This window comes from Rousettus aegyptiacus, unplaced genomic scaffold (genome assembly GCF_014176215.1).
Source record: "Rousettus aegyptiacus isolate mRouAeg1 unplaced genomic scaffold, mRouAeg1.p scaffold_m13_p_4, whole genome shotgun sequence".
NCBI classification, from domain to species: Eukaryota; Metazoa; Chordata; class Mammalia; order Chiroptera; family Pteropodidae; genus Rousettus; species Rousettus aegyptiacus.
In genome coordinates this window covers 31,519,210-31,544,917 of record NW_023416307.1, presented here as the reverse complement: position 1 = coordinate 31,544,917, position 25,708 = coordinate 31,519,210, and the positions used below count along the sequence as shown (strand labels likewise).

Genomic DNA, 25,708 nt, shown 5'->3' with positions numbered 1-25,708 from the left:
GGTTTCATAGCACTCTCCCCCAAAATGTAAAGCAAAATAAAAGGAATTCTGAAGCATAATGTAAGTTCAATTTTGCCTTTTTTGTTGTTGTTGTTTTAATTTTAGGCACTATTTACTTCATTCTTCTTTGAAGGTGTACAAAGAATTTTTCATTGAAATCACTGGTTGTTAATTGAATGATACTATTACCAAATTTCAGGGTTGTTCCACATCCACGGTGCTTTATTTGCATTGCTTTTTTCAGTTCTCACATCACCCTTATGAAGTGGATGTACAGTTATCCCCATTCTACAGCTGTGGCAACTGAGGCCAAATGAGCTTAGGCAGCTTGCCCAAACCCTACAGCTATGGATGAGTGGAACTAAGACTCAAGCCATATCTTTAGGATTTGCGCTCGTCTCTGCTCAGCTACACAGCTTCCCTCATCTCGGGGAAGTAGAAATGTTCCAATGTTAAGCCTTCCCGAAATCTACGCGAGATACTTTATTCTCTATGAGATTAGTATCTCATAGATACTAATAAAATCAGATGAACTTTTTATTTTTTAAAGTAATTGCTTCATAGATAAAAGTTACTAAGACTTAAAGAAAAATCTACGTCTTATAATTACCATAATCTCTAATTTGTATACCAGGCTGAAAGGACATGTTGGACACTGTCTTAAAGAAATTTAAACTGAATAAATTTGTTAGAAAATATATTGAAAAAAAAAAAGCATTTAAATTAAGTATACCATTGGCTGGTTTCATATTTTTTTTCTTGTGGGATAATCTCCAAGCTCTATAAAATTTCTGGAGAAGAGGTTACATTGGGGCAGCGACAGCAACCTATCATGGCAGGAAAAATTTTGATTTAAATCATTTAATTGCTTTTGCTCAATTCCAAAAATTATATAAATGGTAATCTCAGCAGATAGATGTAAAGATTAGCACAGGGAAGAGGCCAGCAACCATTCGGAGCCTGAGCATGTGCCCTAGCAGAGGAAGGGAGACTCTTTCTAAAAAAATAAGGATGAAAATGTCTGGACCATAGAGAGAACAGTTGAATAAAGGTTTTGTATAATCTTATTTGGGGGCCACTGCCAAAGGCTACCAAGTCCACAATGAACCCTACATACTGAGCTAACCCTGAAGATTCTTACATTTAAGAGCTTACTGTTATCAAAACATAATCACTGAAAAACATTGTGTGTACGCACTACAATATATAACACGTCATAATATATAAAATCACACATATAATATTCAAACTCACTGCTAAATAGAGTCAGCATTGCTAGTAGGCTAGCAATGATTTTAGATAACTTTCTCCTTTACCGATGAGAAAACTGAAGCCCAGAAAGGTCTGCTGTATTTTAAAAGACTTTCCACAGTAAAATAGGTTATGTCTCAAACCACTGAGAAGTGACAGATCCAGTTCTTACATAACTGATACCACAATAGTATAAATTTCCCTTCACACAAAACACTAAGCCCCATCCACAATTCTTCTCATTTCTGGAAACATTCACTGCTGCAAAGTCTACAACAATAGATTTTGATAGGACTTATAACCAGCTCTTGATGTTTAAGACAATGAAATATGACCTATAAATCACAAATTCTTAAAAAATAGAGTGTCTTGTCACTGGAGAAGCACAATGACCTCCTTTGGAGACTTTGTGCAGATCCTGAGACCCTGCTCTGAGCAGACCCCACTTCTCCCGATTGCTTCCATGCTGAGGATGGAGCACGGGGTGCAAGAGGAGGGAGTTTTACAGGAGAGAAGAAAAAGGAGGGAAACAAAGTAGAGGAAAGCCGCTACTACAGCCCATCTACGTAGTGAATTAGTACTGTTTTTAAAGGTACAAAGAGCGTTACGGCAATCACAAATCTTAAAAATGTTAAAAATCTCCTTGTCACCCTAAAAATTTGCTTTTTATTTTGCTATTTCCTTTTTTGTTCATATTAATATACATATATTCTGTTGAATTGTAACTTGTTTCCTTTTCCCATAACTCACCTGAATTTATCTCAAGTCCCATTTCCACACAATAGAAGGAAATTTAGTTTAGTCACTTCCTGATAAATGTGGCCAAATTCAGTGATTTCTGGTTATTTCTGCTCTGTATTCAGCCAGTCAAGGTGACACACACCCTATTTTTGGTATAGATGCTAAAGGGACCTTGTGTCTTTGGGAAGGGACTTTTAGCTCTCAGCATTGATCTATCTCAGGCCTATTCTGGCATCTGCCTACTGTATCTTGAGGCCTCAGCCTTCTTTCAACCCTGCCTTCAGTCAGTTCTCCTCTGTTGCTGCTACATCGCACGGGCTGGAGGAAGTTTCCCTGGATTTCCTGTAGAAATAAAGCTCAGATCCTCATCGCCCCCATATCCTCATGTTTGAAAGGTAACGGGATGAGTCCTATTTTCCTTGGAATTCTGCTTGAAGGCAAAGGACAAGAGTCCCTGCACTGAGTCTCATTTTTATTTCTTTATACTCCCACATCAGCTCAAATTTTTTTTTATCTAGTTCCCCAAATCTAAGAAGCCCTCATTTCTTTATGCCCTGGTTCCTTTGTGATAGTGCCACCCTAGGAGCAAAGCCTGCTTCATGTCACAGAGTGGAGGAAGTTAACACATTTAAGGGGAAAATTACTTAATATATCATAGTTTCAGCCTGCCTCATCTGTAATTGTTTTGAAAGTGTAACTTTACATTGGGGCCATTTGAACACAGTATCAGAGTATTTTGCTAGTAAGTCATCACAGCGGTCATTTTTAGTGGCTGCAAAAGTTATATCCATTGAATGGCTGTAGCATAATTTTGTGAACCAGTCCCCTATTATTGAACATTTATTTCCAATTTTTAGCTGTTGTACATAGCACTGTTATAAGAATTAGTGAGTTTCGAAAGAAAAACTTTTTTTAACAAAAAGCCTAGAATTCAGTTTTACAAAATTGTTTGAACTAAAGTGGATGGAGCCATTGCTTTCATGACAGCTCGCTGCCCACTAACTTTTATCTGGTTTTTAGGATCATAAATAATTCTGCACATTAGGGGCTCCGGTTCATTAGGGGCTCTGGTTCTTGCCCTACGCTAATTGCTATCATTTGTAACACCCCAGTGTGCTGAGGGTGCAATGTTTCAGAAGAGATTAGAATCCCCGGCAGCTGGCAACTGTTGTTTCCTGTGGATGGGATCAAAGAAGGAGATTGGGCATACTCTCGAATAGAATTTTCTCTTCATTGGATTAAACTTAACTCAATTTTATGTTTTGAAATTCTAGAGCCCTTTTTTCTACAGCAGTGAAAATCTAAGTTGTTTCTGCTAATTTGCTGAACACAGTTTAAAATTTTCATCATTCAGGAAATTCAAGAACAAGTGCATTGTGAAAAAGCAAAGGCCTTGATATGGAGCCAACAGAGTCCCAAGAACAAGAAACTGTGAATATTCTGATTCCTATAAAAGTAAATTTACAAGAATGTTTTGTCTAAAGCTATAGAATTTTTATGGGACATTTTTCTTTAAAAAAATTTTTTTTTCAATTACAGTTGACATTCAATATTATTTTATATTAGTTTCAGATGTTCGGCATAGTGGTTAGACATTTATATGATTTACTAACTGACCCTTCTGATTATAGGGCATTTCTCAATATCTTAATATGAAGTCTCCATTTTGAAGTCATTTTTATTTTTACAAAACTCAGAGATAAAAGGGAACTGTATTTTACAAACAGAATCACAAACACTAGTGTTTAAGACCAGCAATACCACTTCTAAGATTCTTTCAACAAATATGAAAAATGACTTATGTGGGTCAGAATACATAGCAAAATAATTATTTTGAAATAGTAAAAAATTAGAAATGATTTAAATGCCCACCAATAGAGAACTGGTTTAACTATTATAGTGCAAATGTGTGGTGGAATACCATGTTGCTGTTAAAAAAAATAGGCAACTCTATGTTCAAAGAATTTCCAGGATACACTGGTAGATGATAAAAAAAAATTCAGAAAAGTGTTTCTAGTGTTTCTAGTATTCTAATATTTGCGTAGAAGGAAAGAATACATATATATGCTTATATATTCATAGACTGTTTCTGAAAGAATATAGAAGGTAATATAGAGTCGCTTCTGGGAAAGGAAGGTGGAGCTACAGACAAAGGAATGAAAGAATTTTTTTTATATAATCTTATACCACTCTTAAATTTTGTACTGTGAGCACATGTTACCCACTGGAAAATGTAATTTATTTTGTGGTTCCTTAAAAAGCTAAACATAGAATAACTGTGTGGCCCGGCAGTGCCATTCCTGGGTGTGTGCCCAAAAGGACTAACACCGGGGATGTGGACACTGTATGCCGATGTTCATCGCGGCGTTATTCACAGTAGCCGAAAGGTGGAAACGACCAAATGCCCATCAGCAAACGACTGGACAAGCAAAACGTGGTCTCTGCATACAGCGGAGTATTATTTAGCCATAAGAAGGAAGGAAATTCTGACACATGCTACAACATAAATAATGAGGACATTATTTTAAGTGAAATAAGTCAGACACAAAAGGACAAATGATTCCACTTAGGTGAACTCTCTAGAATAGGCAAATTCATGGCGACAGAGAGTAGATTAGAGGCTTACCAGGAATTGCAGGGAGAGGAAATGTGGGAATCATTGCTTAATTATCACACAATTTCTGTTTGGGGTCATGAAAACATTTTGGAAATAGATATCATGATGGTTGGCAGAACATGTGAGTGTAATTAATATCACTGGATAGTACACTTAAGAATGGTTAAAATGACAAATTTTGTGTTGTGTTTTACCACAATAAAACATTTACATAAAATGTAATTCAATTAAAAAAAAAGAAAGAAACATCCTGTGCAGCTTAACCTCTTCTCTACTAGAGCCTTCCTAGAAACATTCTTCCAACCTGACCTCATCCTCCCAAAGTAAATACTGTTGAGTGCAGACCACGTGCAAGGATCCTTTATTGAGCACTGACAAAAATAGAAAGGCACGTGGACATACATTCTGTGTTTCAAAAGTGCTTATCACATTAGCCTAGACAGCAGACTTGTGTATTGCTGCGTCTAAAGCCAAAAGGGCGTGAGTAGACCACCCAGCATTGTGCCATGGGAGCACAGAGACAGGAGCAGACCACTTTTGACTGGAAAATCCAGGATGGCTTGACCGCAGAAGGAGCCTTTCTGCCCTGGAAGGAGGAGTAGGATCCTGAGAGGTGGAAAATGGCATCCCAGACTCAGCAGATGTGCCAACCCTCCTTGGTAGGGAGGCGCTCCCCTGCACAAAGGGACAGTGGGTCTGGGGGTCATACTGAAGCTGATTTACTATTTAGGAATATGAGACTCTTACCCTTATCAGGTAGAGAACTGTAACAGTTTGCATTTTTTAAATGGTTTATTTTCCACCTCAAACTATGTTTGCCATCTAGTGATTAATCCATGCCATTACAACAACCTACTTTGAATTCGTTGTTTCTCAGCACTGCAGTTAAGGGCAACAGGCTCCCAGAGTCCTGTTGGCTGTTGCTTCTGCCCTGAACTTCACTTTCCAAATGTCTTATACATACACTGGCATTTAGAGACATCAGTAATGAAATCTGACCCTTCAGAGAGTAGTGATAACATTCACATGGAAGAAAAATGTAGCTGTTTAGAAGAAAAGGAACTTTAGAAATTAAGTATTATGAAAAGTTCAAGTAGGATCTGATTCGAAAATTAGTCAGTAGCAGCACCTTTGTGTGACTCTAAATCTCTCAAATGTATGACTGGGGTTCTCACCCCAGTGGGTACCACAGTCATTGCAGGCTTTCTCTTCTTCCTGCGTATCCTCTAAACGGAGACAAGGACTTGTAACAGCTTTGTCTCCAAATAGGCGATATTTAGTCAAACATAATTCTCCGAATTTCCAGCTTTCTGAATGCAGATCAGAGTAAGGAGCCGCATGTAATTTGTTCCGTCACAGAATACTCAAAGGCTACTCAGAGGCTTTTCTCTCAAAGGCGGCTATTAATCAGTTGCGAGAGTGGGCCAAAAATTCTTGTGTTATATTTATGCAGGGATTTAAAAACCATCAGTCACTCAGAATTCTCGAAGGGCCTGGGGTAACATTTTGCTTCTGAACCAGAGTTTTCAGAGCCGAATGAGAGTTTCTAAACAGTGATGATTTCTGCATTGGAAGGAATACTGGGTCCAATATGTCTTTTTGTCCCTAGACTGTGAAAATTACTTTATTCAAAAATTATTAGCTGATTGCCTACCATTTGTCAGGCTCTGATTTAGGTACAATGGATGTAACTTGTTATCCATAAAACTATTATGATAAAGTCTTTTTGAAAACTTTATCGTAACCCCTTCACCTTCCATGGGATACGAGCAAGGCTTTCTTAAAATGAATTTTGCCCTACGAAGGATTATACTGTAAAAAGAGAGAGTGGGGACAGTCCCCACGTTACTGCCAAGTTCAGCTCATTTTTCAGGTTGTTATGAACTGTTAGCCTGGAACATAACTTCTGGCTCCAATGCAGTAGTACCCCAAAGCCCTGAAATGTGATAGAATTTATTGTAGGGAGCCATTCACTCAATCTCTAAGCCCATGTGAACAGCTTGGCTGTCATGTTAAACTGTTACTGTATGTACTTTTGTGTGAGTGTGTGAATCTTTCTGCATCTGACCTTTGCAGGGAAAGCAAGAGATACCGGGTATATGTTGTGATACCACTTCTGCCAGGGTTTGAAGGAGACATTTCAACTGGTGGAGGAAATGCTCTACAGGCAATAATGCACTTCAACTACAGGTGACAGAACTCTAAAATCTCCTGTTTGCAGCTTTCAATCAGTTATATACATAAGTTGCTGAAAGGAATGGAAATGTTTGTCCACATCTATTCTGTATTGTACTGTATTCTATCTGTATTGTACTTTTGAATCTTGGCCTGTTTACAAGTTGGTAAGATTTCATATAGAACCTAAAATTGTAAATGGTAAGCCTAGGACACATGGCAAATATAAAAGAACTAAAATATTAGTCTCTTTTGTATTCAAAGCCTAGTGTAGGTGTGGTTTTTAAATAATATATAAAAATATATAGATATATACATGTAAAATATATTATATAAAATACAAAATAATATATGTTAAAAGTTCTTGTCTCCATTTATAATATTTGTATGTATATTTACATATATACCAAACTAAAATATTAGTCTCATGTTCGCACATATTACATATGAATATATATAGTATACATATAGATATTATAAATGGAGACAAGGACTTATATGTATATGTATAACATATATGTATAAAATAAATATTTTACATTACATTATATTTTACATGACTTTTACATTATCATTAAGCTATGAAATAGTTATTGACTTTTTCATATTCTTTGCAGTAAGAAAAAAACCCAAAATACTTAAAATGCTATGATTTGTACATGTTTATGATTTAGGAAGCAAACTCTTTAAAAAGATTGGTAATAGCAGCCTCTGCTAGTTAGTGAACTTGGAGATTCTGTTCTATCTCCTGGAATTTGAATTCTGTTTTCTCTACTACATCTTTGTTAAAATTGTAGGGAAAGTATTAAGTCCTCTTTTTGAAATTTTAAACAGCAGAGTTTCCATATTCACCCAAAAAGGCCCTCGAGGCTTCAGCCTTGTCCAGTAGAGCATTGTGAAGAAAGTTGAGAGGTAGTGGCTGGTGAGCAGGTATAGAGACATAGGGTTGAAAGTGATAAAAGCTGATTTTTAGGGGGGCCACTTAGCCAGGAAGGAGCCTGAGCATGAAGCCGGCTCCTAGCTATGAACTCTGTGATCAGAGATACGAAAGAGTCTGAGTCAGGATCACACTCTTATAAGTCAAAGCACGGACCAGAACCGAGCCGTTTGCTTTTAATACCCCTTGTTTTTCAGAGCTCCCTGTAGTTTCCCACTTTTCTAATCAAACCCTTTTTTGGGTGGGAAGGGAAAGGACAAAGGAGACCTTACCCACAGCTTCCAGTGTATAAAGCAAATTCAGGCCCAGGGCCCCAGTCAAATTGGGGGTGGGGGCTTAGATGCCCTCCTGCTGGGGTCTCCCACCCCAGAGATACCCCTTGCAGGACCTGTGTACAGTTTGAGCACTCCGTTGTGGCAGAAATATTTTTATTTTTTAATCCTCTTGTTTTTTTCTGACTTTTCTATGTCTGTCTATCTGTCATGGTTTCAAGTAAAGATTTTTGTTGTTGCTTCCTCTTGGGTAATTTTGCCTGATGCCACTAGGGGAGAACTCTAACTGTGCTTTGGACCATACGCTTGGATTGAAATGTGCCCATTTCTATTATTATTTGATAGTACATGACAAACAAAGCTTTTCAAGTATTTAAGGCACTGACATAATGTTTAATTGGATTTTATCCACTTTATTTGCCATTCTAATATTATTTTTGGAATATTATCAATTGTAATTATTTTCTGTGACGATTTTCTTGGGTTTGAACCAGCTGAATGAAATAACATGTTTGGCTTTTGTTCAGCAACCAAAACTATAATCTTTTATTCTGCAAATAAATCTCTATTTGCTGGCATCATCTTTAATAATATCAGCATTTCCCATATATAAGTGTATTTTTAATTACTTTCATAGAACAGCAGATGGTCCATAAAATTTTTTGTTTTGTCAGCCTTAATAATTCATTGACTATTATCAGAGTCTTGAGAAACAAATCATTAGTAGAGTCAGTTATTTGAGAATATATTTTTACTTTTAAGGGGTTTACCAACTTTACAGAGTCAATCCAAGAATAATAGTTTCTTTAATTCCGACATTACTCTGCTAAGTGTTTGCCCTTTTCACCTCTGAAAGCAATGTGATTTCTGTAAGTATTCTTATCTATTGAGGCATTCTAAATTTATCTTTGCTGTCACTAAATATTCTGAGAGGGAAAGTTCATTCATAATCCATCTTTTAAAAATAATGTCTCTTTCTGAAATCTAACATCAATTTTATAACTTTGCCAGTTACCCACCACCTCAAAACAACTACCTTGTCTTATCAGTAACAATACAAAGTGATCATCTGGTGGTTTTTTAGCTTCTAAAAAGATCTATGTGGCATCTTCCATACAAGCACTCTTCTGCTTTTACTTGGATTAGGACCAAACCCCACAGATATTGTTTTTGGAATTGATTCCTTTGAAACCTCCATAATTATTTCTTTCCTTTACATATGTTCAGAACCATGTGCAGAGGAGAAAATTCCATCCTTGGACAGTTGAAAGCAGAGAGTAAGTAACTACTTTTTTTCCCTCCATGGTTGTTTTGGTGACACATCAGTAATTATTAATGTTTTCACAATGTGATTATAGAATTCTGTTCACAAAAGGTATCTTATGAAATGCTTAACAGAGATAAATTACTTATTCCCATTAAATTGTCCAAATCAGTTTTCAAATGATGGCTTGAGATGCATAGGTCACAAAAATAAGAGTACTTTTATAATTTATTTTTATTTATTTATAATTATTTTCTCAATAATGAGTGGGATTTATAAGGCACTTCACAAAGACCCTACATACATCTTCCACTGTGATTCTTCACCATAGTCCTGGATGGTAAGCAGGACAGGTGTCATTTCTGCTTTAAAGATGAGGACATAGATGCTTTGAGGTTAATAGTATTTACCTGGCCTCCTATAAATGTAGAAGTCCCAGAGTCTAAATCTTTGAGAATATTAGACTGGAGGTAAATAAATAAGAAAAAAACACAGTAATACCTTTCATTTTTGTAGTTTTTTTTTTTAATTTTCAAAGGCACTTCCTCATATATTTTTTTAATTGATTGATCTACCAAGTTCTTAACTATAATATATTGTGACTGCGTGTTTACTTATTTATGTCTCTGCAAACTGACTCTAAGTTCATCAAATAGTGGGTGCTCGATAATATTTTATACCCTGTATAATAGGTATGAAAGATTCCACAAAAAATAAGCTGGAGTCAGAACCTAAGTTTTCTGACACCCAGTTCTAGTTGGGTTCAGAATGTGAAAACTTTGAGGACCACATTAAAAAGAATAGCTTTTATCCAGAATAAGAAAAGATGAAGTTGATGGAAACCTCTGACCCCTGGAATGAACTCATGAAAGAGAGTTTATATGAAGATTTATTTACTATTGGTAAACAGAGTAGAGAGAGACTTGTGGCAGTTAGAGATAATGGTCCATTGGTAGTGGAAAGAAAGTTTAAGTGTCAATAAGACTGTGAAGGAAGACTCGAAGGGATGTGGGAGCAGAAGAGTAAGGGAAATACCAGGTAAGCATAAGAGTTTCAACTCAACTGACCAGGAGGTCTAGAAAAGTCTGGAGGAGCCATCACAAACATATGATGCCATGTGGTATGGGCTTCATATATGCTAATCACCTCAGCTGAGTTTTTTGAAGATTTCGTATACCGGATAATGTATCAGAATATGGAGAGAAAATATTAGTCCTTCCATATATGTATATATTTCACTTAAAAATAAAGAATTAAGACATCAGTAAGAATAACATATTAAGGATCTCCAAAAATTCACTCCTACATAAAAGCAACAAAAACACTGACAAAAATGGTCAAAGTCATCTTTTTCAGAACTCTGGAAATTAATCAAAGGCTTGTAACAATCTGAGGAGTGTTTGTTTATTCAAGAAAGACAGTAGAACCTTGGTAGAACCGTCAAGCTTGTGGCGTTTTAATTTGCCACCTACCCATCCCTCTCTCCTCATTTCCACGGTAGACTTGAAAACCAGCTCAGCACTTTGAAAACCAGCAGCCTACCAACCACTGGAAGGAGCCAAATGGGTCTGAAATTCCCATCCCCTGAGAATTCTGAGAATTGTCATAATTGGACCTGACAGTTTGAAAACTCTTTAAAACAGCTAGTTTAACTATGGTCAAAGAACTAAAGGAAATGATATCTAAAGAGGAGCTCAGTATCAGATTGGAGCAGGCAGAAGAATTAACAGACTTTAAGAGAGGTCCATTGAGAGCATCCAGTCTGAGGAACAGAAAGAAAAAGAATGGAGAAAAATGAACAAAGCCTCGGAGACCTATAAAACATCATCAAGCACACTGACATACACATAATGGGAGTGCCAGAAGAAGAGGAAAGAGAAAAATAAATGCAGATAGAATATTTAAAGAAATAACAACTGAAAACTTCCAAAATTTGATGAAAAACATGAATCTACACATCCAAGAAGCTCAGCAGAATCCAATTAAGATGAACTTAAAGAGATTCACACCAAAACATATCATAATCAAACTAGCAAAACACAAAGACAAAAAGAGAATCTTGAAAGCAGCAGTGGAGAAGCAAATCATCCAGTGTAAGAGCTCTTCAAGAAGATTAATAGCCAATTTCTCATCAGAAACCATTCTGTCATTTTCCCCTTGATAATGTTCATTGGAGTAAAAAACTTTTATGTTTAATGAAATCCAACTTATCTATTTTTATGTTTTTGTTTTTGACATAAAATTCAAGAAACCATTGCTTAATCTAATATGGGAGAAAATGTTGCAAACCATATATCTGATTGGTATCCTGAAAATATAAAGAACAATCTAATTTTTAAAATGGGCTAAGGATATAAGATGACCAATAAGCACATGAAAAAGATGCTCAACATCATTAGTCATTACAGAGATTCAAAAAGAAAGCACAAGATACAACTTCATACCCACCAGGATGGCTGTAATTTAAAAAATAAAAACAGTATTGACAAGAATGTGATGATATTAGAACCCTCACACACTGCTGCTGGGAATTCACAGTGGTGAGGGCTCTTTGGAAAGCAATGTGGCCATTCTTCAGAAATTAAACAGAGTTCCCGTGTAGCCCAGCAATTCTGCTCCATAGCATATACCCAAGAGAGTGGAAAACATATGTCCACACAAAAACTTGCAGATGAATGTTCATAGCAGCATTATTTATAATAGCCAAAAGGTAGAAACAACCCAAATATCCATTAACTGATGAATGTAGAAACAAAATGTATATATCTTTACAATGGAATATTATTCAGATATATAAAGGAAGGTATTGATACATGCTGCAACCCGAACGAACCTGGAACATTTTATGCTAAGTGAAAAGAAGCCAGACACACAAAAGGCCACATGTTGTATAATTTTATTTTTGTGAAAATTTTTAACAGGCAAACCCATAGAGACAGGAAAGTAGATTAGTGATTGCCAGGTTCTGGGGAGAGAGAGGAATGGAGACTGACTGCTAGAGAGTATGATGTTTCTTTTGGGGGAAATAAAGTGTCTCAAAATTAGATAGTGGTGATGATTATACAGCTTTGTGGATATAGTTTTAAGAAACACTGAATTGTCCACTTTACAGGAGTGAATTTTATGTTATATGGATTTTTAAATGATTTGGAAGCTTTAAAATAATGAATTAAGCTTTTAGTAACTGTATATAATTGTGCGTGTGTGTATGTGTATGTGCATTGGGTGTTCAACAATTTTTTTACTCTTAGTCTGCTCAGTGTGAAAACTTTAGAAACAACTTTCAGCGTAAGACATGTACATCACCAATAAATACTTTCAAAAGTTGTATCTGATTGCATCCAGGACAGAGAAGAAGATTTACCAGAGCATAATCCCTATCTCGATTTTCTAATGGCTTAAAATGAAGCTGATAGTGAATGAATAAGTTTCTAAAAGATATATCGATAAAACAAAATCAGGAAAGCCATTCAATGCTGACTGTGACTAGTAAAATGCGAAGGTGAGGTTTTAGGAGAATAAAAGGTCAGAACAAGCCTATTTAGCTTCTCAACCATAAAAATGGCCTGAGTTTATTATAAAGCATTTCCTTTAGCTCTGGACTCTTTTTCTGCCTTTGCCTATTCAGGGGAAAAATTGGATTTTAACACAAGAAGTAATTTTAGTATTAAGCCCTTTTATGAAAAGATTTCCAAGTACCCTGGGAACAAGTCAAAATCAGGCATGTCAGTGGGGAAAATGTTCGTACTCTAAACAGGGAAGCACAGATTAATTACATAATGCCCCTTTTTGAGGTACAATGTTCTGTTATTGGTTTTGTTTTTGTCAATGCTTAGTGGGTTTTAAATACATGAACTAGCTAATCTCTAATTGGATAAAGAACTATAGTTCTCTACTGTTTCAATTCTTTAGAAATAACAAAATTGCTTCTGTGAACGTAACAATTCCTGAAGAGAAAACCAGCAGCTATTAGTGTATAATTATCTGATGTTCCAATCTACAGGGATTTAGTGTTTAAGGTTTTTCTTTATCATTTTTATAATTTTTGTGAATTATGACATTTTAGTAGCCAATGTAGTATAATCTAACAGAAAGTCTAGGAGTATTCAATCAGGATTAGAAATGTATGTACATGAAATGCTACAAGTTTTTAAGTAACAAAAGCCTGTAACAACTCTTGAAGTCCTTTCACAAAATTTCCTTTTAAACATCAGGAGTTTAATATATTGAATTTCTCATTTTTTGAGATACGTGTGTGTGTGTGTGTGTATATATATATATATATATATATATATATATATATATATATATATATATACACACACACACCAGTCTTCATAACAGACATGTCCCAGGGCATATATAAACCTCTAGATTCTCAAATACCTCCATGACTTGTAATTTGGAAAATCTCTCTGATACTTTTCTAGCTATCGCTTCATATCAGTGCTTGCACATGCTCATGGATTTCTTGTATTTTCTTCAAAAGGCACTTGTTTCTTCAGTATATCCTCACACCACAAGTTAGCATCACTCACTTGGTATTATTACTTGTTGAGCCTGTTTTCTTCACCAAATAAAGTACTGTCTGAAATAGTTTCTCAACTTCCTTTTTCTTCTTTTCACGTAGAGTGCATGTTGGAATTAGTCACTTCATAAATGAGCACCTCCACTGCATGTGACAGGCCACACTTGAAATCATCTAAAATGTCCACTTTCTAGCAAGGAACCCTTATCTTTCTTTTGGGTCCTGTTATTGGTACTAACCCTTAGCTTTCTTCTTAAAGGCAGTTTTCACAAAGAAATAAAGTTTTTACCATCTTCATAAGAGTTATTTCATAGTCAAGGATGAATGGGAAGGAGGTTGAACTGTGAGGTTCTTCAGCTAATTGGTAGGCTGCTGATACTCTCTCTTCAGCCTTCCTGTGGAATGGCACATATCTGTGCTTTAGAAAATTACGAATTATTACATATCTTAAACCTTCAGGCTGCTAATACCTAGTCGGTATTACTAATTTTTAGAAAGCATTTAAAAATAATTTTAGACTTATAGAGAGTTTCCAGAATTGCCATATACCCTTTATCCTGATTTCTCAAATATTGACATTTTACCTTCTCTGCTTTATCATTCTCCCGTAATAGATAGATATGAATAGATAGGTATATTTTTCCCCTGGACCATTTGGGAATAAGTTACAGCTAGGATGCCTATTTATCTACAAATACATAAGTATGTGTTTCTGGGGAAAAAAATGACATTTTTAAACCAGCTGTATTTCAGTTATTCAAATAAATGAAATTAACATTGGTGTCATATTATTATTTCGTTTGTAGACCTAACTGAAATTTCACCAGTTGTCTTACTAATGTCCTTTATAGCAAAAGGGGAGAAAATGTTTCTTTGTGACCCAGGATTCAGTCAGCAATCATGTCATGTATTTAGTCATCGTGTATCATTATTTTCTTTTAATCTGAAATAATCCCTCCATCATTTGTTTTTTTTTTTTTTTTGGAGGGTGAGAAGACTTTAATGATCTTGATATTTTTGCAGTGTTGTTTTGACCAGTTATGTATAATTGGTCTCAATTTGGGTATATATATGGTATGCTCATGATTAAATTCAGGTTATGCATCTCAGCAGGAACATGACAGGGTGATGTGTTCTTCTTCATGCCCCAAATCAGGAGGGACACAGAGTTGATGTGCCCCAACACTGGTTGCATTAACTGAATACTTAGTGAAGGTGGTATCTGCCAGGTTTCTCCACTTAAAAATTACTATTTTTCTTTTTGTAATAAGTACTGAGTCTATATAAATATTCTGTTTCTCATCGAACATTCACCCATTGATTTTAGCAAACATTAATAATTTCTTCTTGAACCAATTATTACCACTATGACTTAATTATTATTACTATGATAGTTGTTAAATGCTGATTTTCCAATTCTCCTATATTTATTACTTTCTTCTCAACTTCTTAGTTAGAATGCTATAAGCAAAGCTTTTCCTTCTTTCCTATTTATGTATTTATTCTAATATTTATATTGGTATGGACTTAAGAATTCTTATTTTATTCAATGAGTTATAATTTTGATGCTCAGCTCACATAGATTTGGCCAGTGAGGGCCTTTTAAAGGGGGTTTTATGTGTTTTTGACATCTCCATCAGCCTTTTTTCTTTTACTGACCCAACAGGAGTTCTAGACTCGTCTTGTACATTCCCAGAACGAGGCCTGATTCGGCCATTTCTCCAAGGAACTTAGGTTCTTTTAGTGGAAAATGGAATTTAGAAACCAAAATCTAGGTGATAGATATAATCATTGCTACTGGGATATCACTGCTTTAGGTCTTTCGTATGTATATCATCTCTCTGTCTGTCTGTCCGTCCGTCCGTCCATCCATCCATCCAATCTATCGCCATATTAGTACTTCCAATTCCAGTCGCATAATGCAAGACTCCTTCTGGCCATCTCTCTACTTTTATAACTCCTTTCCCTTCCAGTGAGAAACCTGGTTCCTATCATCTACAATATATGTATTCATTTCCTAGAATACAAAAAAAAAATAGTTTCAGGATTGCTAGCCTATGCTACTATGAAAAATAAATCTACTCACTAGAATTCAATATTTGTTTATAGTTCCTTTTTTGTCTTTAGCCTAAGCATTTCCAATAGCATTTCTATTATTATGAGTGAGGATGAATATCTTTTCAATGATTATATCTAGCACCTAGCTTTTCGTATACTTAAAAGTCCGTATTCAAAATTTACTTGGATTATGTTATTAATTTGAAATACAGTTAGGTTCATTTGCTTCAGTTTGTATTCCATTTTAGGGGTTTTAAAATATCTTTCTTGATTTTTTTTTGAGTGTATACAATATACTTCCAATAGTCAGAACTATAAAAAAGGCATACTTAGGTAAGTGTTATTTCCCTATATAGTTTCTTTCAGTTTCTTCCCCATCCATCTTTTCCACTCTAGTCCCAACCTACCCTCTATTGGTAACAATTTTGTCAGGTTCTAAATTGTTCTTACTGTGTTTCCTTTTGCACAAATGAGCAGATATATGCATATTTTCTGATTTCTTCCAATCTCTTTCATAAGAATAGCATACCACATATTATTATATGTACTTTGCTTTTTTCATTTAACAATAGAGCCAGAAAAATTTCTCTACATTATTCCAAAGAGCTCTTCCTGCATTTTTACGTCTGTGGAATTTTTCATGTATAGATTGGCCATAATTAATTCAATTACTTTCCTATGCATGGAAAGGTTTTTCAATATTTTTAATTATAATTATGCAATGAATAACCTATTGCATATATGTTCTTATTTTGGGAATTATGTATTTAGGGTAAATTTCTAGAGTGGAATTGCTAGTTCAATAAGTAAACACATAGGTACTTTTGCTAGAAATTACCAAATTTCCCTCCAAAAAGCTGTACCAATTTTTATTCTCACCACTGATATATGAGAGAGCCTGCTTCAACAGCCTTACCAATAGAATGTGTTATCTTGTTTTTTCTTGCCAACATCATAAGAAATAACTTTCAGTGTAGTTTTAATTTGCATTTCTATTATTATGAGTGATGATGAATATTTTTTCAAATATATATTTTTGAGTGTGTTAATTGTCTGTTCATGTCTTTTGCCCATTTTTCTATCAAAATTTTGATCCTTTTCTTCCTTCAGTTATTAAGAGTTCTTTATATGTTAAAACTCTTAGCTCTTTATCTGCAATATATACTGTGAATAGTTCCTCCCACTTTGTCATTTGTCTGTTGTTTTTGCTTGTGGTGTTTTGTGGCATGAAAATGTGTGTGTTTTTTTTTTTAATTGAGCCAAAGTAATGATATCTTCTTTTATTGCTTCTGGACAGTTACGAGCCTTCCCTACACTCAGATCGTATAGGAATTTACCACTTTCTTCTAACACTTGTATGATTTCACATGCTTCCATTTCTATCTCTGATTCATTTGGAGCATATTTTTGTGATTAGTGCTAGGTAAATATATAATTTTTATCTTTTTCAAATACTCATACAATTGTACAAGCACCTTTTATTTAAAAGTCCTAGTCCTTTATGTAAAAGTTCTTTTTCTAGTCATGTGAGATGCTGCCTTTATCATATGCAAAATTTTCATATATTCTTGGGTCTATTTCTGGACTTTGTGTACCATTCCCAGAGTTAATTGTCTATTTATGTGCCAGTTCTACACTATGTTATACAGACTTTCTAGTATGTGTTAATATCAGGTAGGGCCAATGACCTCTCATAGTTTTCCAGTTTTATTAATAATCATTTTAAAATGATTATTTTTTCATATGAACTGTAATATCAGGTTTTCTAGCTCCATAAAAACTTGTTGGTATTTCTACTGAGATTATATTAAATTTATAAAATAATCTGAAGAGAATTGGCATTTTTTTAAATGTTGAATTGTTCTGTTCTAGAGCAAGGGGTATCTTTTCATTTGCTCAAGTCTATTCTTGTGTCTTTCAGTAGCATTTTCTTCATAAAAATTTTACACATTTATTGTCCAGTTTAAGTGTTTTATCTTGTCATTGTAGGTGAGGTTTTGTCTATGGTTATATCCTCTAAATGGTTATTGTTTGTGTACATGAAACTTATTGATTGGTATATGTTAATTTATATACTATCATACTTATTCTTTTACCGTTTGTGATAGATTTTTCATTGATTCCCTAAATATACTATTATCTACAAATGGAGGTGGTTTTGCTTCTGCGTGATTTCTTTTGTCTAAATGCATTGGCTGATACCTCCAAAGCAATATTAAATAGTGTTGAAGGTATTACACACATACCTACACACATATATACATATATATTATACATATATAGTATATGTATTATATATATTTTAAGCATGTTACTAAAGTACTCATTATTTCCTTTCTTTAGTGTTTTTATCAGGAATAGGTGCTGAATTGTGTCAAAACCTTTTTAGTACCTATCGAGATAATCATATGATTTTTCTTTGTAGATTGATCAATATTATATCATATATTAATGGATTTCTTCATATTGAGCAGACTTGTACCCCTGGGATGCATCTCACTTGGTCATGCTGTATTATTTTCTGAGTGTGTACCACTAATCTTAAATTTATAAATACTAAGACTCTATGGCAGTGTCATTGAAATAATGCTATCCCCTAGGGCACTTACTGAATTATAGATTTCTATTGAACGTCTGAGGAGGATCCCAGAATTCTACTTCCAACAGGTCCCCACAGAAGTGGTTCTTATGCACAGTGAGAACTAGTGGTCTACTGTGTTATTCGATGTGGATGTTTATGGGAAATTATTGCAACTATGTGTATTTTATCACACAATTTACTTCCTGATTTTTTTTAAAAACTGTTAACCAATGTTATCATAATAAAAAAAAAATTTTAAACTGCTTTATGTTTTAAAATTTTAGATTCTAAAGTATGAGCCAGCTGCAGAAAAGTAGATACAGAGAAACCAAAAGCTAAAATATTAGCTACCACTTGAATATCCATTCATTCATTTACTCACTTATTCAACTTTTTTTAGCAATATGCAAAGATATATGAAGATGTATAAGACCTCTGCAACAGTAAGAGAAATAGAAGATTAATAAATGTTTATAAAATAATATATTAAGCATTACATTAGAAATATTTTCCAGTAATTTTATGGACATTGAGGTCTTTAAAAAAAGACATGCTCCTCCCTTCTGGATCAAGGAAGAGGTGATATTTTGTATGGAACATCTTTCTAACATAATATTAGCAAATGGAGAAAAAAATTATTTGGCAAACTCTCCTTCATATGAAACTGTTAAAGATGCAGCTCTTATACATGATACACCAGTACACTAGCACGTCAACTCTTGGCAAATGCAGCTACAAAGATCACTATATATATGAGGGAAGGGTTTATCTATAAATGGAGTACCTGCTGTATATAACCTATGAATGAATTTCTTTCCAAGATACCCATATTTAATAGAAACATTGAATAATGTCAATGGTAAAATAGAAAACATTAGTAATACATGGAAACTTCAGTAAATGGAACATGAACTATATTGGTTCTATTAACGTGCTTCAGATTCTCTTAAAGAAAAAAAGATTTGTATTCTCTATTTGAATTTGTGATGGGTTGGGTCTATTTCATTTATTTTAATGTCGGACTTTCCTTATCCAAGACAACTACTATGTGGGAGAGGGACCGTAAACTTGTGACTAACACTCATGTCAGGGTAGTGATTATGGGTTGGCTTGGTATGGAATGCATTTCTTCTTATCACATAAATGACCCTCATATGGTGAGAGGACAACAAAGTACCAACCTAGTACTGCCTCCTCTGAAGAACATTCTCCAAAGTCAAATGTAGTCAGGATTCTTTCATTTTCTAGTTTTAATAATTTAGAAGGAGGAGTGTTATTTAATTGACAGCATTTTTATTTACCTCAAAATCTGTAAAATGTAGCTGCTGCTTTGTGCTGAATATGCTATAAAAGATGCATACATCAGGTAGTTCGGACACACATCTTGCATTTGATTTAAACTGCAGCAGGTGTCAACCAAGAAAGATACCAATGTCCCACTGAAGTCTTGGGTTATTTACTCTGCCTCAGCTTTAATTATCACTCTTCAGCAGTTACTCACCAAATCGCTAAAATAAAATGTTCATACTGAATATATTTTTGGCTTGCCTCAGCAAAGGGAAAGCATAAAAAGCACTTCAATATGATTTTTTAAAAATGTGTATTCATCCAGATCAACAGCATAAAACTCTTTAGGTAGCAAAAATAGATCCTTGGTCAGTTCTCACACATACATTATACTATCTACCCTTAACAACCTGTTTAAGTAGTATATTTGTTTTGATAAAATTTAGTGTGCCTTTATTGAGCTTAGTCATATTAATTTTAGTAATTTCTTTTGAAATTGACAGTTGGCAATCGGTGGATAAATTACATATCATTCTGTGGTCTTCGGACACATGCAGAGCTTGAAGGAAGCCTGGTCACTGAGCTTATCTACGTCCACAGCAAGTTACTGATTGCTGATGACAACACTGTTATTATTGGTAAGTAGATGGTCTCTAATCGCACTCCATGCAAAAATCTTTCTTTCTAGTTGAGAGGAACAGTAACACAATATCTAGATCATTTCTGAAGCAATCTCTTTCACTTACAACCTTTCTAATCCTGGTTTTGATCTAAGAAGAAAGTGAGACACAGAGCAATTAAGTAGCCATCTTCCTAGGTGGTCTCCCATCCAAGTACTAACCAGGCCCAACCCTGCTTAGCTTCCGAGATCAGACAGGATCGGGCTTTTTTTTGCCTTCTACTATTACGTTACACACACACTGAAAGGCCGAGATGAAAAACAGAGTATTCATAAGCAGGCAGACAACTACATAGTCAAGGGTGGGGAGATGTTACCTAGAGATACAACATGCCCCGTTGTTGGGGATCCTGCTCATCTGTTTTATAGGAAATGTAGTTTTTCAGCTATTATAAGATCCTCCCCTCTTCTTTAAGAAATTAAATGACGTGGGGTGCTTTGAAAGTTTTTGGCAGTAAATGTGCCTTTTCCATCTCTTTCCTCCACTGAGAAAAGAAAAAAACTTATATCTAGGAGTAATGAGACTGTCATCTTATCTGGAACATGATTTGAAAAGAAAGAAAAAGTAGTTTTGAAGCCAGAAAATGTGTAGACTAAAGTGTAGTGTCTCTCTTTCTCTCGCTAGCACGCACGCTCTGTCTCTGTCTCTGTCTCTGTCTCTCTCTCTCTGTCTCTCTCTCTCTTACACACACACACACACACACACACACACACACTTTTAATAGTTGTACAGGGCATTTAAGAAAATATTGTATGCCTTTGATCTCTTGCTCATAGGGATCAAAGCTCTTTAGAGATTTCTTTACTCCCCCATCTTCCCCCTAATAACAGATTTTCTCTTATTTCCCCCAAGCTACTCTGGCCTTGCTCTTCAGAAGCTAATCACAGAATAGTTTTATATTAAATTTGGCAATGACAGTAGGTATGAGAAAATATTAATGTTTTCTGAAATGGAAAAACAAAGCACAATAAAATTCACTTGATCTCTTTAGCAAGATTTCAGAACTCTTGAAGTAAAAATTGACAGATGTAAATATTTTCCTTTTAAAGGTCATTTTGACTTTCAGCTGGCTTCACTTTACATAAAGTATAAATGCAAAGTAGTTTTCAATAATGGAGCTAACAGTTAAATAAAGGCGTTGAGTTTTTTAATTGACTTATTTTCTAGAACGGTATCTAGATACTCAAAGGCTACAATTTATTTGGTCTAGTAATAATCAATTTTGCCCCTAATTTTTATTCACTCTTTTAAAACTAAAGATGTGGAAGTACAAAGAGGTCTTGCTTTAGTCTTTAGCAGCTGGATCTCTTTTTGTCCTTCCTCAAGGGCACCACAGATTTTCCCCACGGAAAATTTCAAAAGTGCTTTCATTCTTTTTATCTCAGTGGAAACTCTTAACAGTAAGCAAGTTTGTCGTTGCTGGTCTCACATATCAACCCTGTTTATGTTCGTAACAGAGAACAATGTCTAAACTTCTCAGAGGAGTTTGAGAAGTTAGACTAAGCATATTTTACAGACTTTAAGCAAGTACCTAAAAGCTTAAAAGAGGTTAAAATAACGTGTGATTAATTTTTGTAATGTGGGAAACTTATGCCAGAACTATTGAATAACTGACATAAGAAAACCAAGTAATTATTTATCTTCATTTTTTTCCTCATAAAGAAATACTCGTTTTCTGACATTGAAGGTCTCTTTTGTGGATAGCTTTTGTGACCTGTTGGCCTGGTGGCCCTGCTAGTCATGATATCTGTGGCCAAATCTAGTTTTCTAATTCATCTTAGTACTGGCACTTTGCCAAGCTAACATTTCTTTGCTTTCTTAAACAAAACAAAGCTCTCTTTAAGTAGAATTTAAATCTATCCTGTTGACTAAATGAAATGATTTTTTTAATGTTCACTAGTTCACTGCAAAGCACAATAGGGAGATATAAAACAGTGCCTCTGCCCTACAGAGCTCCTGGGCTGGAGATAAAGGAGGTATTCTTTCTACTCGACACCACAAACAACGGCATACATATTGCAGAACTGGAACAAGAAGGTCCAGAGGCAGTCAGCGAGGTTGGGCGTGTGAGAAACTATGCAGGCTTGCGAATAGAGTAGCTCATGAGAGTCCGTAGTTGAAGGGCTGTCCCAGTAAAGAGGGGTTAAACTTGATCTCGCCTCCTGGGTCTCAACCTTGGCTGCATTAGAATTGCCTGGGGAGCTGTAAAAATATATCATTTAGGGGGAAGTTTATTCAGGTCTGTAATTTACTTTAGACAAGATCCCCCCAAAAGATGGATTGGTAGATAGATAAAGGGGTGGAGTGGTATTGGAAAATACCAATGTCCGATTTCTACTTGAAGAAATTCTGACTAACTGGTCTGGTTTAAGGGCCCAGGCATCAAGGAATTTTTTTGTTCGTTTGTTTGTTTTTGGAACCGGTATTTTTAAAAAGCTTTTTCGGTTATACACACATTCGGAGCTGAGAACTTCTGAACTGGAGGCACAGGGAACACAAGTGGGTGGAAAGTACAGAGTAGCCGATGTGGGCTCAGCAGAAGAATCAGTTTTCCTTTAATAAAGTAAAACAGGGTACAGATGGTGTATTAGTTGTCTATGACTGTTATAACACATGGCCACAAACTTTAGTGGCTTAAAACAGCACAAATCTATTCTAACATGGCTCTCACTGGGCTATCATGAGGGTGTCAGCAGGGCTGCCCTCTTTTCTGCAAGCTCTGAGGAAGAATTCATTTCCTTGTCTTCTCCGGCTTTTAGAGGCTGCCACACGCAGGGCTCCCTTCTCTAGCTTTGAAGGAGCAATGTTACATCTCTGACAGTTCCGAAAGTCTCAACTCATTCTTCTGTAATCTCCTTTACTTTTAAGGACTCTTGTGATTCCCCAGATAATCCAGGATCATCTCCCTATTTTAAGGTCAGTTGATTAGCAACTTTAATTCTATCTGCAGCCTAATCCTCCATTACATTGTAACATTACAAATCCACAGGCCTTAGAGATTAGAACATGGTCGTCTTGCAGGAAGCATTATTCTGCCCACCATAAAAGGATTCACAATTTCTGAAACAAGACATAAACACAAAGGAAAAGATAGAATTCAACTTCATTAAAATTCAGAACTGTGGACATGGTTCCATAGTGTAGCAGTTAGCACATATGCTTTACACGCAGAAGGTCCTGGGTTCATGCCCCAGTGGAGCCATGGTCCATGCTCTACAGCCATGCCACCCTGAACAAGCCCGATGTCTGATCTTAGAAGCTAAGCAGAGCTGGGCCTGGTTAGTACTTGGATGGGAGACCACCTAGGAAGATCAGGTACTGTAGGCATAAAGAGAATAAAAAGATAAACCACAAACTGAAAAAAAAACATTTACAACCCATTTAGTCTTCAAAACACATAAAGAACTCTTTACAAATTAATAAAAGACAATATCCTAGGAAAAGTGGGCAAAGACACTAAGAACATTTCCAAAGAGGACTTACCTGAGGCTCATACACATATGAAAGATGTTCATTCTCATCAATATAACAATGAGACAAGGAACAGTTTTTAAAAATACCAATTGTCAATAATTAAAAAGTTGAACAATCCAAGTATTGCCAAGGCTGTGGAGCACCAGGGCCTGCACTACTGCATAGAGAGCCCGGGTAAACGCCTACGTGTGTACGCCAGGAAACATACGACTGTGTAAAGAGTAGTTATGCATCACAACAAAACTGAAAACAATCCAAACATCCATCAGCAGTAGGATGAATAAGTAAACCTGGTGTGCTCCTTCAAGGAAAATAATATATTACAATTATGTACAGATAAATCCCAAAGGTATAATATCAAATAAAAGAACCAAGCCCCAAAAGATTATGTATGATTTCATTTATATAAATTAAAAACAAGTCAAAAGTAAATTATTTGTTTAGGAAAACATGTAGCACATGATGAACTCAACATTCTTTGTGGTCTCCCTCTTGAGCAGGGAAGGACATGCATGGAAGATGCCTGAGGGCTTCTGGGATGTGGTAATATTCTGTTTTCAGCCTGTGTATTAAATTCAGTAACGTTTATTATCCCCTAACACACACACACACACACACACACACACACACACACGTTTTCATATGCCCTTTTGTATTTTGCTATATTTCAGTGTTTTAACAGTTCTCTAATATTAGCAGACTTAGAAAAGGTCATTTTCTAAAAATTAACTGGTTTTAAATTAGTAAGTTCCTAATAAAAATAAGAGATTGCAGTGACCATAAAAAGTAATATATGAATACAAAGCATATTTGTTGTACACGATTCAAATTCTAAGAGCACTCTTCCCTCTTAACAGTTCAGTGTATATCTTTCTAGAACCCTTAGTCTCTCTTCTTCTTCACATGTTATATAGAAATAGGATAATACTATGTCTGCTGTTCTGAATTTGGTTTTCAGAATCTGGGAATGTGTAACAACAAGAATGGAGGTAGCATTTATATCCATCAGTGTCTCATTTTTAATATCTCATTAAATTGGTCTGAAATTTTCTCAGCCATTTCTTCACATTCCTATTAAATAGTGGCCAACACTCATTCAGTGTGGTTGAGAGCATCCTAGATAACTCCAAATCGGCTCTTGAAGTGGAAGAACTGTTCCCTCTCAGGATTCCAGCTCAGAATGCCAAGAATGTATTTCTCTGATTGAGAGTGGGGCCCCCCTTGTAGGAAGGAGACTGGGGGACTGGTGTGAAAGCGTGTGTGTGTGAGGAGGCTTCCCATCCCGGTTCCCTGACAGTGAAGAGCGGTGATGGCCACCCTGTCCAGCAGCCCACAGCCCAAGAGCAGCCTCTGCCGGGGGCCTGCGGTGAAGTCCCAAAGCAGCACTGCGAGAACTTCGTTCCTACCCTCCTACAGTTAATGCACAGGGTGTGGGGTGATTTACCCAGAGAAGAGGCTTCTTTGGCACAAATGCTACTTAGCAGCATATTATCCCTTCCTACAGCAATGATCTCTGGTGCAGATATAGAGTTAACAGGTATTTAATAACAGGGCCAGTAACTAACATTTGTAGAGCAGTTTATAGATCAGTAAGTGCTTTCACACGATCTTACTTAATTCTTACAATACTACAAGGTCTGTATTATGATCTCAGTTTATACAAGAGCAAATTAAAGCTGAGAATGATGAAATGACTTTGCCCAAATTAATGCTGGGCCAGTTGTCCAACCCAAAGATACGGCTGCGAATTTTATAGCGTGATTGAATTATAAGTGTATATAGGAAGCACTATCTGTTGCTAACAAAATAAAGTGTGTCAAACTTCCCACCTAACAATCCTCTA

The 25,708-nt window shown here is 35.6% G+C and overlaps 1 protein-coding gene across 6 annotated transcripts in view; it reads left to right on the top strand.

The window, feature by feature from the left end:
- The window catches only part of PLD1 (phospholipase D1), a 175,835-nt gene that overhangs the window by 138,450 nt on the left and 11,677 nt on the right, over positions 1–25,708 (top strand). For all 6 annotated transcript variants that reach the window (XM_036218563.1, XM_036218566.1, XM_036218560.1 and 3 more), the window contains 3 exons: positions 6,686–6,799; positions 9,221–9,270; positions 20,215–20,349. In XM_036218563.1, the coding sequence (XP_036074456.1) occupies positions 6,686–6,799; positions 9,221–9,270; positions 20,215–20,349 (299 nt within the window). The remainder of the gene's footprint in view (positions 1–6,685; positions 6,800–9,220; positions 9,271–20,214; positions 20,350–25,708) is intronic.